Here is a 12,645-nt window from a genome sequence, read left to right on the forward strand (position 1 = left end):
ATTGGCTGTAAATTTTTTTATTTTTAAAAATATTTTATGTATTATTATTTTTATTTTATGTGTATGAATGTATTGCCTGCACGTATGTGAGTGCACCCATGTCGTGCAATGCTGAGGAGGTCAGAAGAAGGCTTTGGATTCCCCTGGAACCGGAGTTAAGGATGGTTTGTAGCCACCATGTGGGTGCTAGGAATGGAACCCGGGTCCTCTGCAAGAGCAGTCAGTGCTCTTAACCACTGAGCCACCTCTCCAGCCCAGATTTTCTTTTTAAATTTTTATTACTGTAAACCCCATTGTGTGCTCAGCACTTCATAAATAAGAGTTATCTATTAAGTGTTTGACAATTAAATGTACAACCAAGAATTTTTTCTTTTTAATCATTATGTATGTGTCTGTGTGCATGATGTCTGTCTGTGTGCACCAGTATCATGGTGCACATGTAGAGGTCAGAGGGCAACTTTGTGGAGTCGGATTGCCAGGCAAGTGCCTTACCTGCTGAACATCTCACAGCCTTACAACCTAGAATTTGAAGAATGTGTTAGGATACTGGCCTGGGCTGTGGCTCTCCTTGCTTATTCTTTGCCTTGATTCCTGAGTTGATCCTCTTAGGTCTTAAAAAAGAAGTCTCTGCCCCACAGTTCCCACAGTTAATACTTCTCTTATTCTCAGATAATTCCGCTGTTCTTTGAGGATCCAGCGTGTCTATATTTGCTTGATTTCTTTTCTAGATCATTCTTATTTCTAAGCTAGTAGCTTGGTATAGGGTAAATTAATGGTCCAGAAATATTTTTATCGTTTCTGTTCCTTACTGAGAACCTTTGGTGTCTACCCATTGAATCTTTCTATCACCTAACAGGTGAAAACCAGGGTCTGAATGCCCTTATACCTGCTGCCCTACAGTGACTGAATTCCTACCGTATTTATTTTCTTTTTCATTATGTATGCATGTGTATGTGCACGTGGGTACAAGTGCCCTCAGAGACCAGAAGAGGACGTTGGATCCTTTGGAGCTGAAGTTATAGGGAGTTGTAAGCCACCAGATGTGGTGCTAGGAACTGAACTTGAACTTGGGTCTTCTGGGGGAGCAGTACCTACTCCCAAATGCTGAGCCATCTCCTACTCCTCCTGCATCATTCTTAGTTACCTCTGTGGCCCATCTGCCCTAAAATTTTTGCTATTTTAAGTATTAGGCCAGCAAAAGAATGGATCAGGGAAAATATTCAAGGGCCTTTTGTAGGAGCCACACCCCTAGTTGCTTTAAGTATGGTACTGAATTTAATCCTCATAACCCTGGGAAGTAAGTAAATCAGCCTTCTCCCTTTGGGAGGACAAAGCGGGTTCCTAAAACTTGGCAACGTGATCCAGACTTTTTGGCATAGCTGGGCTACTTTTTCCTTTTAATTTTTGTATGTGTGTATAGTGTGTTTGTGAGTGTGTGTTTGTGTATCTGCATATGCATGAGTGCAGGTGCATGCATACGGAGGCCAGAGGTTGGCGCTGGATTATTTCTATTGTTTTTAATCTGTTTTTTTTTTTTTTTTTTTTTTTTTTTTTTTTTTACACAGGATGTATTTGGGGCCGGAATTTTTTGGGAATACTGAGCCAGGATCTCATTGGTTGGCTAGACTATCTGACCAGTGAGCTCCTGGGGTCCACCTATTTCTGTCTTCTCTTCTGCCTCCTCCCCCCAAGCTCTGGGATCACGGACACTCGCTGTTTTACATGGGTGCTTGGGATCTGAACTCAGCACCTCATACTTGCTGTGCAAGCACTTTACCCGCTGACTCATCTCCCTGATCCCCATAGCTGGGGTTTTAATGTATGACAGCCTGGCTTTCTCAAAGGAACTTTCTACAGGGAGGCACCTTGGTCTTCAAAAGGTTAGGTAGAAATGAGGCACTGTGGAGCAGCTGGGCACACAGTATCCGAGGAGGAGCTGTGCCCTTAGGAAGTGCGGCTCAGTATGTACCTGTAAGATGTAAGTCCTGAGATGTACCTGAGGCCAGCAGGCAGAGGTTCGATGATGACATTCTTGTCACTATCCTGAAATTGCTGGGGAAACACAAGGACATCACAGCCACCTGAAGTGTGTGCAGCAGCAGAGTTCCACAGCGAGGAGGGCATGTACCATTGTGAGTCTCTCCTAAGGTTGGAGTGAGTCTCTCCTAAGGTTGGAGTGAGTCCTAAGATTGGGGGTGTGTCATTTATCTGGGGTAGTGGGGACGCTGCAGGTACAGCTGAATGGTGGGCCGCTTGAGTGTACACTGGGATGCATCCTCAGCACCACATAACAGCAACAAAAAAATTTTAAGGGGGGAAAAGACCTACAATTTGTTAAGATTAATCTGTTGGTTCGAGGGTAGATCCTTATGTACAGAATTGAAAAGGAAAAGGGTCAATTCTGAGCCTGATGGAGGCTTGATTTTCCTAATAAGTCAGTTAGAAAGCAAAACTTTGACCAAGTCCTACCCTCTGGTCTAAACCTGCTGTTGCTGGTACAGAGCAGATCAGAGTCCTGAAAGAAAAGGGGCTAATCAAAAAGAAAGTATGTGCTCCATCAAAGAAATGTATGTTTTCTCTTAACATTGGTAGTTGGTCTGCAGTGGCCCTTTAGTGACAGGTACCCTTGCCCTTACTAAGTGCATAAAGTCTCCTGTTTTCATCCTCTCTGCTTGGTGGTGAACTAAACTCCCCCACCCCCATCCCTGCAGGCAGAGCACTGAGGTCCTTTCTAGCCATAGCTGTGACCTTGTCTTGCTGCGTTAATGCTTCTAAGGAGACAGCATTCTAGTTCATTTTGTGATAACGGCAGTGTGTTGGTTACTTTTCTCTTTGTGACAAAATACCACACAAAAGAAACTTGAAGGCAGGAAGGAAAGGTTTATTTTCTCTCAAAGTTTGAGGTTACACTGCATGGCAACAAGAAGGCCCCAGGAGCTTGAGCAGCATCTGGTCATGTTGCACCCACGATTAGGAAGGAGAGAGAAATGCATGTGAGAGTTCACTTGCTTTCTCCTTTTGACTCAGTCCAGGATCCCGGCCCATGGCATGACACTGCCCATGTTTATAGGTCTTCCCAACTCAAGTAAGCTCTTCTTGAAACTCCCTCACAGAACGGCCCACAGATTCATCTTCTAGGTGATACTACATCCTGTCTTGTTGACACAGGACGTTGTTCCTGCTTTGCCAGCTACACAGAGATTATGGGATGACTGAAGAGGAATCAGGTGGAAACTTCAGCAATAAAAATAATTTGGGGTTATTTTGAAAATGTTAAAAAGAAAAGCTATTACAAATCTTTCTCATTTTAATAAGTATATTCTTGTGTTGTCTGAAACTTTGTTTAACCACTCCTCTATCACTGGGTAGTAGCTGGCTTTCACATCTTTGAGTACCTTTATGGCTGTTATTTCAGGATAGTTTCATTTGGGTAATGGTATTTTTAGTTTTTGTTTTGTGAAAACAGTGAGACTTTGCTGGAAAATAAAGCGGTGTGCATTGACCACTCATTACCAGGCACTGTGCTTAGATGCCTTGTAGTTTTTCATAGATTCTTGCCCTATTTCCATCCCCAGTTTTATGGGTAAAGTAATTTGTACACATACAAATACCTCAGGTAAGTTGTCAATGTGGAGAATATTCATTAAAGCCTAGAAGATGGTGTGGTAGAAACCCTGTTTTCCAGTCAGGAGAACATGAAAACTTGGAGTAGAAATTTTAGATTGTGTTTTGGCTTTGAAGTATTCATTTTAAAAATGGATTCTGGGTTTGTGTTTCCTAAAAATCTGCTGTTGTAGCCGGGCAAGGGAAGCAGATCTCTGTGAGTTCTAGGCCACCGTGGTCTATATAGTGAGTTTAGGCCAGCTGGGGCTCCAGGAGTCCCTGTTTTTTTTGTTTTGTTTTGTTTTGTTTTGTTTTGTTTTTTAATCTGTTATTTTTAGCTTTAAGAGAAAAGGCATTTGTCTTGCAAATGTTGGATTTTACTCAGACTGCTATTTCAGATGCTTGAGACATTTCTTTATCTTTGAATCAGAAGCAAATCCTAGTCTGGCCTCAATCTCACAGAGACCCGCCAGCTTCTGCCTCCCGAGTGCTGTCATCTCTCCGGGTCTTGCACTCAGGATCTCAGGGTAAAAAATCTGTGGACTGGTTTTGGGTGAGGAATGTCTGGTGCTGGAGCAAGGCACTGAGGGAAGGTGCTCTGCTTGTCCAGAGTGCCCAGCACCTTCTCTGATAAGGGATGTTGTTCCTAGGATGGTGACGCTCCCCTAATGTGTTGCCTTACTCTGTCTCAGTCACATCGATCAGACCACAACATGGCAGGACCCCCGGAAGGCCATGCTCTCGCAGCTGAATGTCCCCACGTCCAGCAGTCCAGCAGTGCCGCAGACCCTGATGAACTCGGCCTCAGGTGAGTGCCACGCTGGCCACAGCCATGCTCTTTGGAAACCTGTTCTTCTAGGGAAACTGGAGCGGGAGTGATGGCAATGTTCTACCCAGTGTCATTGGAGACATTTCAAAGTAATGTGTGGAATGCCGGCTTTGGTGAGTTGTTAGCCATAACACTAGTCATGGAAAGCAGCAGTCATAAGAGCTCTGGTTCTGAAGGGGAGGGTGTCTCAGGTTTCCAATTTTGTTAATCATGCTGTGGTTGTGGGGTTTGTTTGGTGTTTTAAAATCATGTTTATTTGATTTTATTTATTGTGTGTCTGTGCATGCTGTGGTGCATGTCTGGCAGTCAGACAATTTTGGGGAGTCAGTTCTCTGCTTCCACCTTGTGAAACCCTCAAATCAAACTCAGATTGTCAGGCTTGGCAGCAAGTGCCTTTATTTGTTAAACCATCTTGCCATGTGCTCCCCCCCCCCTTAACATTTTCTAAGGTAGGTCTCACGCAGCCTCGGCTGATCTTGAACTTACTATGTAGCCTCCGCCTGATGAACAGGCTTGTGTTTTCTTGCCGCTTTCTTCTGTCTGGGATCTTTGGGTTGAAATTACCACATCTTGTCATCTTGTTGGAAGTTTCTTTTTTTCCTTTTTCCCTTTTTGGTCTCCGTAAAGAGGAAAAAGAACAAACAGATTTAAGTCATTGAAGTGTTAGACTCCAGCTGTAGTGTTCTTAACCTTTCTTTTTTTTTTCCCGTTTTTTTTTTTGTTATTGTTGTTGTTTTGTTTTTGAGTCAGGGTCTAATTGATTGATAGAGGGAAGCTGGCCTCAAACTTTCCATCCTCTTGTCCAGCATAACACCATACCTGTAACCTCATTTAAAGCAGATGCTTGTGTGACCCTGAAAGCACCTTGGGGCAGTATATTGTGAACCCCAGAGAGCCCCCTTCTAGATCTAGCATGTGTCATTAAACACATCTGCACTTTTTAAAAAAAAAAAACTGAGCCTGAAGATTGAATTATTTGGCTGTTTACTTGACTGCAGTTTTTCTTACCTGTATTATCAGAAGCAATGAGCTGCCTCTTATGATAGAGGGAAGATATTAAGGGAAATCATGCCATACATATAAAACTTCATTAGACTAAGTACTAAGCAAAAGCTCATACTTTCCTTAACCAAATACTCTCAGGTCCCTTTCTCCTTTGTTAGGTGGGACCAAGGTCACAGATACCTCATTAGTACTTTGGTACACATAGGACAATGTGTTCCTTCTTCTGGGCTGGGTTTCTGATGACCCCTGCCTGCCCCTTTACACTCCTGCAGGGTGCCCTGGCAGGGGATATAGTGGCTTCTGGATGTGACAGCTCTGGTATATCTCACTGGCTTTCTTGTACACAGCCTGTCCATCTTCCCTAGTCGGAAAACCCATGATAGATTGCAGCAGTAATGAGTTTCTAGCAGCAGCCTATGGAAGAGGATTGTTGAGGGTCGGGCGGCTGGGGCCATTGGAGGCAGAGAGGCAGGAATAGGCGTGTTTTCAGAGGTGAGATGGGACAGTGGGGGTGGGTATGCTTCCGCCCTTCCCTAGCTCAGCTTTGGGTGGATCAAAACAGATTTTAGCCCCTAGTGGTGACACATACCTTTAGGAAGCAGATGCAGGTGGATCTCTGTGTATTCGAGGTCAGCCTTGTTTACACAATGAGTTTCAAGCCAGCCAGAGGTTATATAGTAAGACCTTATCTCAATATACATAAGTAAATAATGGCTGAAAATTAAGAACAAGGCAGAATTTGGGATTGAGCTTCATCAAAAACTTACTGAGGAAGAATTAATCCTTAAGTCTTCATTTTAAGTTCCTATAATAGGAATATGCTTGTGTGGTCTCATAATCTGTTTTACATATGAAATTTAATTCAAATATTAAAAATTTGAAAGGTGAAAATCTGTTTTTATTGATAATTTTACTTTGAAAACTTTTTTTTTTGGGGGGGTTCTTTTTGAGACAGGATCTCCCCGTAGCCCCAGCTGGCCTAGAACTCACTGTGTAAACCAGGCTGGCCTTGAACTCACAGAGATCCACCTGTGTCTGTCTCCCAAGTGCTGAGATTGAAGGTGTGCACCACCACGCCCAGCGACAACTTTTTTTTTCTTATCACTAGTTTTCAAATAAAAGTTGCAAAGTCTCTCTTATATTACTGTCCAAAAAACATCATTCACTTTTTTTTTTTTTTTTTGCATTCCCATCTAGGTGTGTAGTTTGGAATTCAGTAAGGAATACTTCCTTATTTTGAATATTAGACATCTTGTATCTAACTTATTTGATTGGGCTTCCTTTAAGAACTTTGTTTTTTTTCCTATTGCATTTTTCTGATGGCCTCAAAAATGAGAGATGAATCCTAGCATTAGGGAGACAGAGGCAGGAGACTCTCTCTGTGAGTTCAGAGCCCAACTGGACTGCTTGGAGAGTTCCAATGAGCCAGGACTTACATAGTGAGACTCTGTCTCAAAAAAATAAAAGGAAAAGAGGAGAAAATTTGGGCATAAAGTTTATATTTGGAATCAAGGGTACATTTTCAGTTTAGGGACTGGATGGGGAGAGTTGGGGTGGATATGATCAGAAGTCATTGTATGAAATCATCAAAGAACAAATAAAAGTATTTTTGAAGGTGTTTATGAGGTTAGTTTTATTTTGTTTTGTTGTAAACATCTATGAGTGCTTTGTCTGCATGTGTATTAAGTACATCTGTGTCATGCAGTGCTTTCAGAGGTCAGAAGAGGATGTTGGATCCCCTGGAACTGGAGTTGCAGATGGTTGTTAGCTGCCATGTGGGTGCTGAGGTTCAAGTCCGGGTCCTCTGCAAGAACAACCAATGCTCTTAACCACTGAGCCATCTCTCCAGCCTCATAGTTTTGATGGGTTTTAAAATAACTGGATGTTGTGTTTCACCTGTTTTGTTTGTAAAATACAGTGCTTTTCCATATTGCGTATAAATTAGTGGTGCTGAACACTGACAGCTGCGTTTAGAAGAGATACAGTTTGGGTGGCAGCAGTTTTGGGGAAGTCTGCAGAGGGTGAAGAAAGGGGGAGTACAAACGACCATGCCAGGGTTGGAAGTAAGAAGTAAATTAGGAAAGTCAACCTCCAAAGAGGCTCAAGCAGAAGATATTATTAATAGTAGTCATGGTAACAAGTCTGCACCAGGCATTGCCCAAGGTCATTTACAATGTCTTTAATCCTCGAAGTGGCCTTTAGTCTGGTCCCATTATTAGCTCCACATGAAAAACCTAGAGCAAATTTCCCCAATACACAGGATTTTGAAGTGACAGAAGTCAGATTCCGAATCTGCTAACCAGCCTTTAAGATACCATGTTCTTAATCTCTGTAAACCATGCCTGTGATAAGTGACAGAGGAGGACAGCCTCAGTGGAAGCAAACAAGCACAGGACCAACGCCTCTGGAGACCATATAGGGCTCCTCCGGAAGCACGGCGAGGTGGTACGTATACAGAGATTGTTCCTAGTGAAAGACACTGTCCTTGAAAGAACGTTGAGGTCATTGCCTTTAATGGATGTGGTTGGACATGCAGTGAGTTAGCGAAGGGCACAGTTGATAGCTACACTGAAACAAAGTTTAAAAGTATGAAAGTTAAAGTGTCATCAAAAATTTAACAGTGAATGCCTTGTGACGGCACATACCTATAATCCCAGCACTGCAGGAGCACAGGGGATCATTGCAAGTTTCAGGATAGCCCCAGGTTACCTTTAAAAATTGTTTTCAAAATGAGAGTGGACTATTATATTAGGTTTAGAGGTGATAGCTTTTTATAGGTGATTGGTACCAAGGCTTCTGCCCCAGGGCATCAAAGTCGCAAATGCTCAAGTCCCCTATAAAATGGAGGAATGTTTGTGGATAACTTAGGCACATCCTCCCATGTACCTTAAATGATTTCTAGACTATGTACCTGACCATATGAACAGTTGCTATGCTGTGTTCTGAAATACTGACAAGGAAAATGTCTGTATAACTAATATAGACACAATTTTTTCCTTTAATTTTTCATCTGTGATTACGAATCAATCCACAGACAGAGCATTCAGGGATGACGGGGGCCCACTATTTATGGAAATTCTCAGAATGAAACAAATTTAAGCCAGGATTATTCTGAATGTGTCATAAAAATGCAAATGGCTATTGAGTCCCCAGACGCTTAGCATTGGTGATGTGGGAGTGTGAGCTTCCTGCCAGGGCTTGTTTTCCTGTTTTTGGTAGTACTGGGAATTGAACCTGGGGCCTCAATGATGTGAGGCAAGTGCTCTACCATGCAACAACCCCAGCCCTTTTTGTTTGCTTTTTGAGACAGGGTCTCCTGTATCACAGGCTGCTCTTGAACTCACTATGTAGCTGAGGCTTGAACTGCTGATCCTTCTAGGTCCATCTCTCAAGTGCTGGGATTACAGGTGTGCTCCACCGTTCCTGGCTGCTTTGGTCTAAATTTAAAGAACATTTTTGTTGTCTTCCATTTCAGCAGCTATTCAGAGTAAAGGGCATCCTATGCAGTGTTGAAACACTTTGGAATAAATGTCACAGCAACTGTAATCTTTTATGGGTCTGAGGATTGAACCCAGAACCTTGGTCATGCTAATAATTAGCACATGCCATACCACGGAGCCACACCCCCAGGCCCATGGGAACTGTAATCTTGATAAACCTTGAGCCCACATAAAATGATAGGTATAATATCCTTTAATACAATTCAGTCTAGAAGCTTCTGTCTCTGGAAAGCAGTACTGGTGTGTGGCAGCTGTGTACTCTCTAGTGAGACCCAAGTACAGTTTCTGTCCCGGTTAGTTTTTGTCCCCTTGACACAGCCTGAGAGGAGAGAACGTCACCTGAAGAATTTCCTGGATCAGATTGACCCGTGTCTGCAATGGACTGTCGTGGTTAATTGTGGGCGGCACCATCCCTGGGCAGCAGGCCCCGGGCTATGTAAGAACACCAGCAGAGCATGAGCCAGCCAGGGGGTTAGTGGGCAGAGTCCTCCCTGCCTTCAGATCCTGCCCTGACTTCCCTCAGTGGTGTGACCTGGAAGCACAAACTGAAATAAACCATTTCTTCCACTGAGTTGCTTTTGGTCATGGCATTTCAAGATTTTTCTTTAAATTTTACATGTATGAATGTTTTACCTGTTTGTATATAAGTGCACCACATGCATTCAGTACTCGATGAGGCCAGAAGAAAACAGTAGGTCTGCTGAAGCTGGAGTTACAGGTAGTTGAGCCATCATGTGGGTGCTGGAAACTGAACCCAAGTCTTCTGCAACAGCAGCAAGTGCTCTTAACTGCTGAGCCATCTTTCCAGCCCTCTGGTCACGGCATTTATCACAGCAGAAAAACAAACTAGGATGTTTCTTATAGATCTTTAAGAGGAAATGATTCTGTTCCAGGTCAAGGATTGGACACGGTGGAAGTGACTACTTACTTGAGAAGTGCAACAAAAGTGATGCCTTCTGTGCTAACTGGTCTTTTTAGGAATGTTTGCAACCTGGAGGCAGCAAGCAGGAGCTGTGGAGGCACTAGCTGCTTTGAAGGCACTGCTGCTGGGAGAAGCAGCAAGTGGGCCCAGAGAGGCAGCTTAGCGGGTAAGGCGCTAGCCGCCTGGCCCAAGGTAGAAGGAGAGCCAACTCCTGCCAGCTGCCCTCTCCTGTTAAGCACTTTGCTGGGTTAATTTAGCAATAGCTTTTTCCTTTTGCCATTTTCTTAAAATGCAAGTTTGGTTCCACTTTCATCTAGTGCTATAGCATGTCACACTTCTGTTACTAGAAAACTGCACAGAGGGCCAGAGAGAGGGCCCAGTGCTTAAGAACATGGCTGCTCTTGCAGAAGAGCTGGGTTTGAGTCCCAGCACCCACATAGTAGCTAGCAACCATCTGTAACTTCAGTTCCAGGGGATCCAGTGCCCTCCTCTATCCTTTGAGGGCACTGCAGGACATACAGGCGTAACACTCATACACAAAAATAAACCAAAACATAAAATATTTTAAAAAAGAAAACTGCACCTGAAGTACCTCACGGTGGCCGAGAAGACACCCTGAGATCATGAACAGTGATGCTGGGCAGAACACAGGTTCTTAGCTTAATAAAGCATGGAGATGGTGTTGGGGGATGGATGGCTCAGTGGGCAAAGCACTTGCTGTGTGAGCCTGAGGGTGGAGTTCAGGTCCCCAGAACTAAAAGCTGGGTGGGTATAGGCATGCTGACCTGCCTGTAATCCCAGTGCTCCAGTGGTGGAGACGAGAGCTGGCTGGGGAAGGGGGTTGAGGGTTAGACTGGCTGTGTCTGTGAGCGCTGGATTCAAGGAGAGACCTGCCTCAACATACAAGATGATCAAATACCCCCTCCCAGCAGTCTCTGGCCTCCACATAATATGCAAGACACAGTCCCACACCTACACAAAGACACAGGTAGCATGTGCAGAGCTGCAAAACTCAGCATTTAGGTGATGGTGATTCCTACTTCAGGTGTTATAGTTCACAGTCCCTGGCTTCTGGAGTTGGGCCGACCTGGGTCTGAATCCTAGTTGTTGATGCCTATGAGATTCATTTTATGTGTATGAGCATATTATCTGTATGCATGTAAGTGCACCACGTGCATGCAGTGCCTGCAGAGGCCATAAGAGGGTGTCAGACATCCTGGAACTGGAGTTGTGGATGACTTAAGACTGTGTAATACTGGGAACTTAACCTGGGTCCTATGCAAGAACAGCCAGTGCTCTTAACTGCTGAGCCATCTCTCTAGGCCCTCCCTTTGAGATCTTGGACAAGTTACTGTATCTTAGTTTCTTAGCTTGAGAATTTTGCTTAAAAGTTTATGCTACAGCACAGTTGCAACAGTGAACTCAAAGCAGTTGTGAAGAGTGTGAGAATCCAAGTCCCATGGTGGGCACATAGTTACAAATATCCGCAGTATCAGAGTGCTTTGTTTGATGGCTTGCATATATAATGTGGAAGTAGTGCAATCTGATATTTTATAATTTAACAATTTGTGATTGCTGGTAGCTAGTATTACTTCATTTAAAGTAATTTAAACCATCTGTCACTCTGTCTTTGGGACCGTGTTTATCTTTGCTTTCTGTGATCAAATATAGGCCACAGGCTTTTATCCAAGTAGTGAGTTCATTTTTGGCCTTCAGATTTACTTAGCGTTTCTATTTGATACGGCAGTTCAGTTTAAATATAAATACAGTTTTCCTCTTTTCCTGGTTCTTCTGAAAGCTCTTGCTTATTTTAAGATGAAACTTGTCAGTCTGAAGTTGTAATATACAGGACAAGACTGTACTACTGTAAAACCCAAGCAGAAATAAAATGGTAAGGAAGCCCTCAGTCTGCACAGTGAGGAGGTGGTTTATCGCATTCGTATTCCTGTGCTCCTACCACAAAATAAATAACTTTTTACAGTTTTCAAACAAAATGGCTAGTTTTTTCCCCCCCTCCTTTCCCCACACAGAAATTCAGGTAACTTGAGAAATGATGACAGGCTAGGTTTTGGGAGTGAGACTCTGAGTTAGATTGCTTGACAAAGAAAAGCTTGGAAAGGGGAGGGAGGGAAGATGGCTAGCAGTCTAATATCTATATCATGTAGTTGAAAATCTACTGCCCTTGCAGGTGGTGGCACTCAGGAGATAGAGGCAAGCTGATCTCTGTGCATTCAACAGCCTGCTCTACATAGTTCCAAGAAAAAAAAATTTACAACCCTTAAAACACGGTTTCAGTATAAATAGCCCTGACGAAGCTTGTTTAAAGGCCAGGCTGTTGGTACATGGCTGTGATCTTTGCGCTAAGGCAGTGGAGGCAGAAGGAAACAGCAGACATTCAAGACCAACTTCAGCTATGTAGTTAGCTATTCAGTGCCATCCTGGGCTACATGCATCCAAAAAAAAGAAGAAACTCAGTTTGTGAATTCATTGGCTCATTTTATTTTCTTGTGCCATTGGTCAAACCCAGAGCCTCACGTTTCAGACAAACACTCTGCCACCAAGCTGCAAACCCACTGTCTAGTTTCATTTATTTGATTATTGAGTTCCTGAAAACTGGTTAGTAATACAGATAGAGCCACCAGTCTTACTTGATAATATAGTTCATGGTCTGGGGGTGTACGGCAGGTACTTGCAAAGCCATGCAGAAAATTTTGTATTCAGCACTGTTCCCCAGCACCCTCCTCCTCAGGAGAATAGTCCCTGTCACTTCAGTAAGTGCAGATATC

The 12,645-nt window shown here is 43.4% G+C and overlaps 1 protein-coding gene across 1 annotated transcript in view; it reads left to right on the plus strand.

Moving 5' to 3' along the window:
* The window catches only part of Yap1 (Yes associated protein 1), a 110,178-nt gene that overhangs the window by 41,606 nt on the left and 55,927 nt on the right, over positions 1–12,645 (plus strand). The window contains exon 2 of the mRNA XM_008848679.2: positions 4,296–4,411. Coding sequence (XP_008846901.1) covers positions 4,296–4,411 — 116 coding nt within the window. The remainder of the gene's footprint in view (positions 1–4,295; positions 4,412–12,645) is intronic.

This window comes from Nannospalax galili, unplaced genomic scaffold, assembly GCF_000622305.1.
Source record: "Nannospalax galili isolate Female #2095 unplaced genomic scaffold, S.galili_v1.0 scaffold824, whole genome shotgun sequence".
Lineage (NCBI taxonomy): Eukaryota > Metazoa > Chordata > Mammalia > Rodentia > Spalacidae > Nannospalax > Nannospalax galili.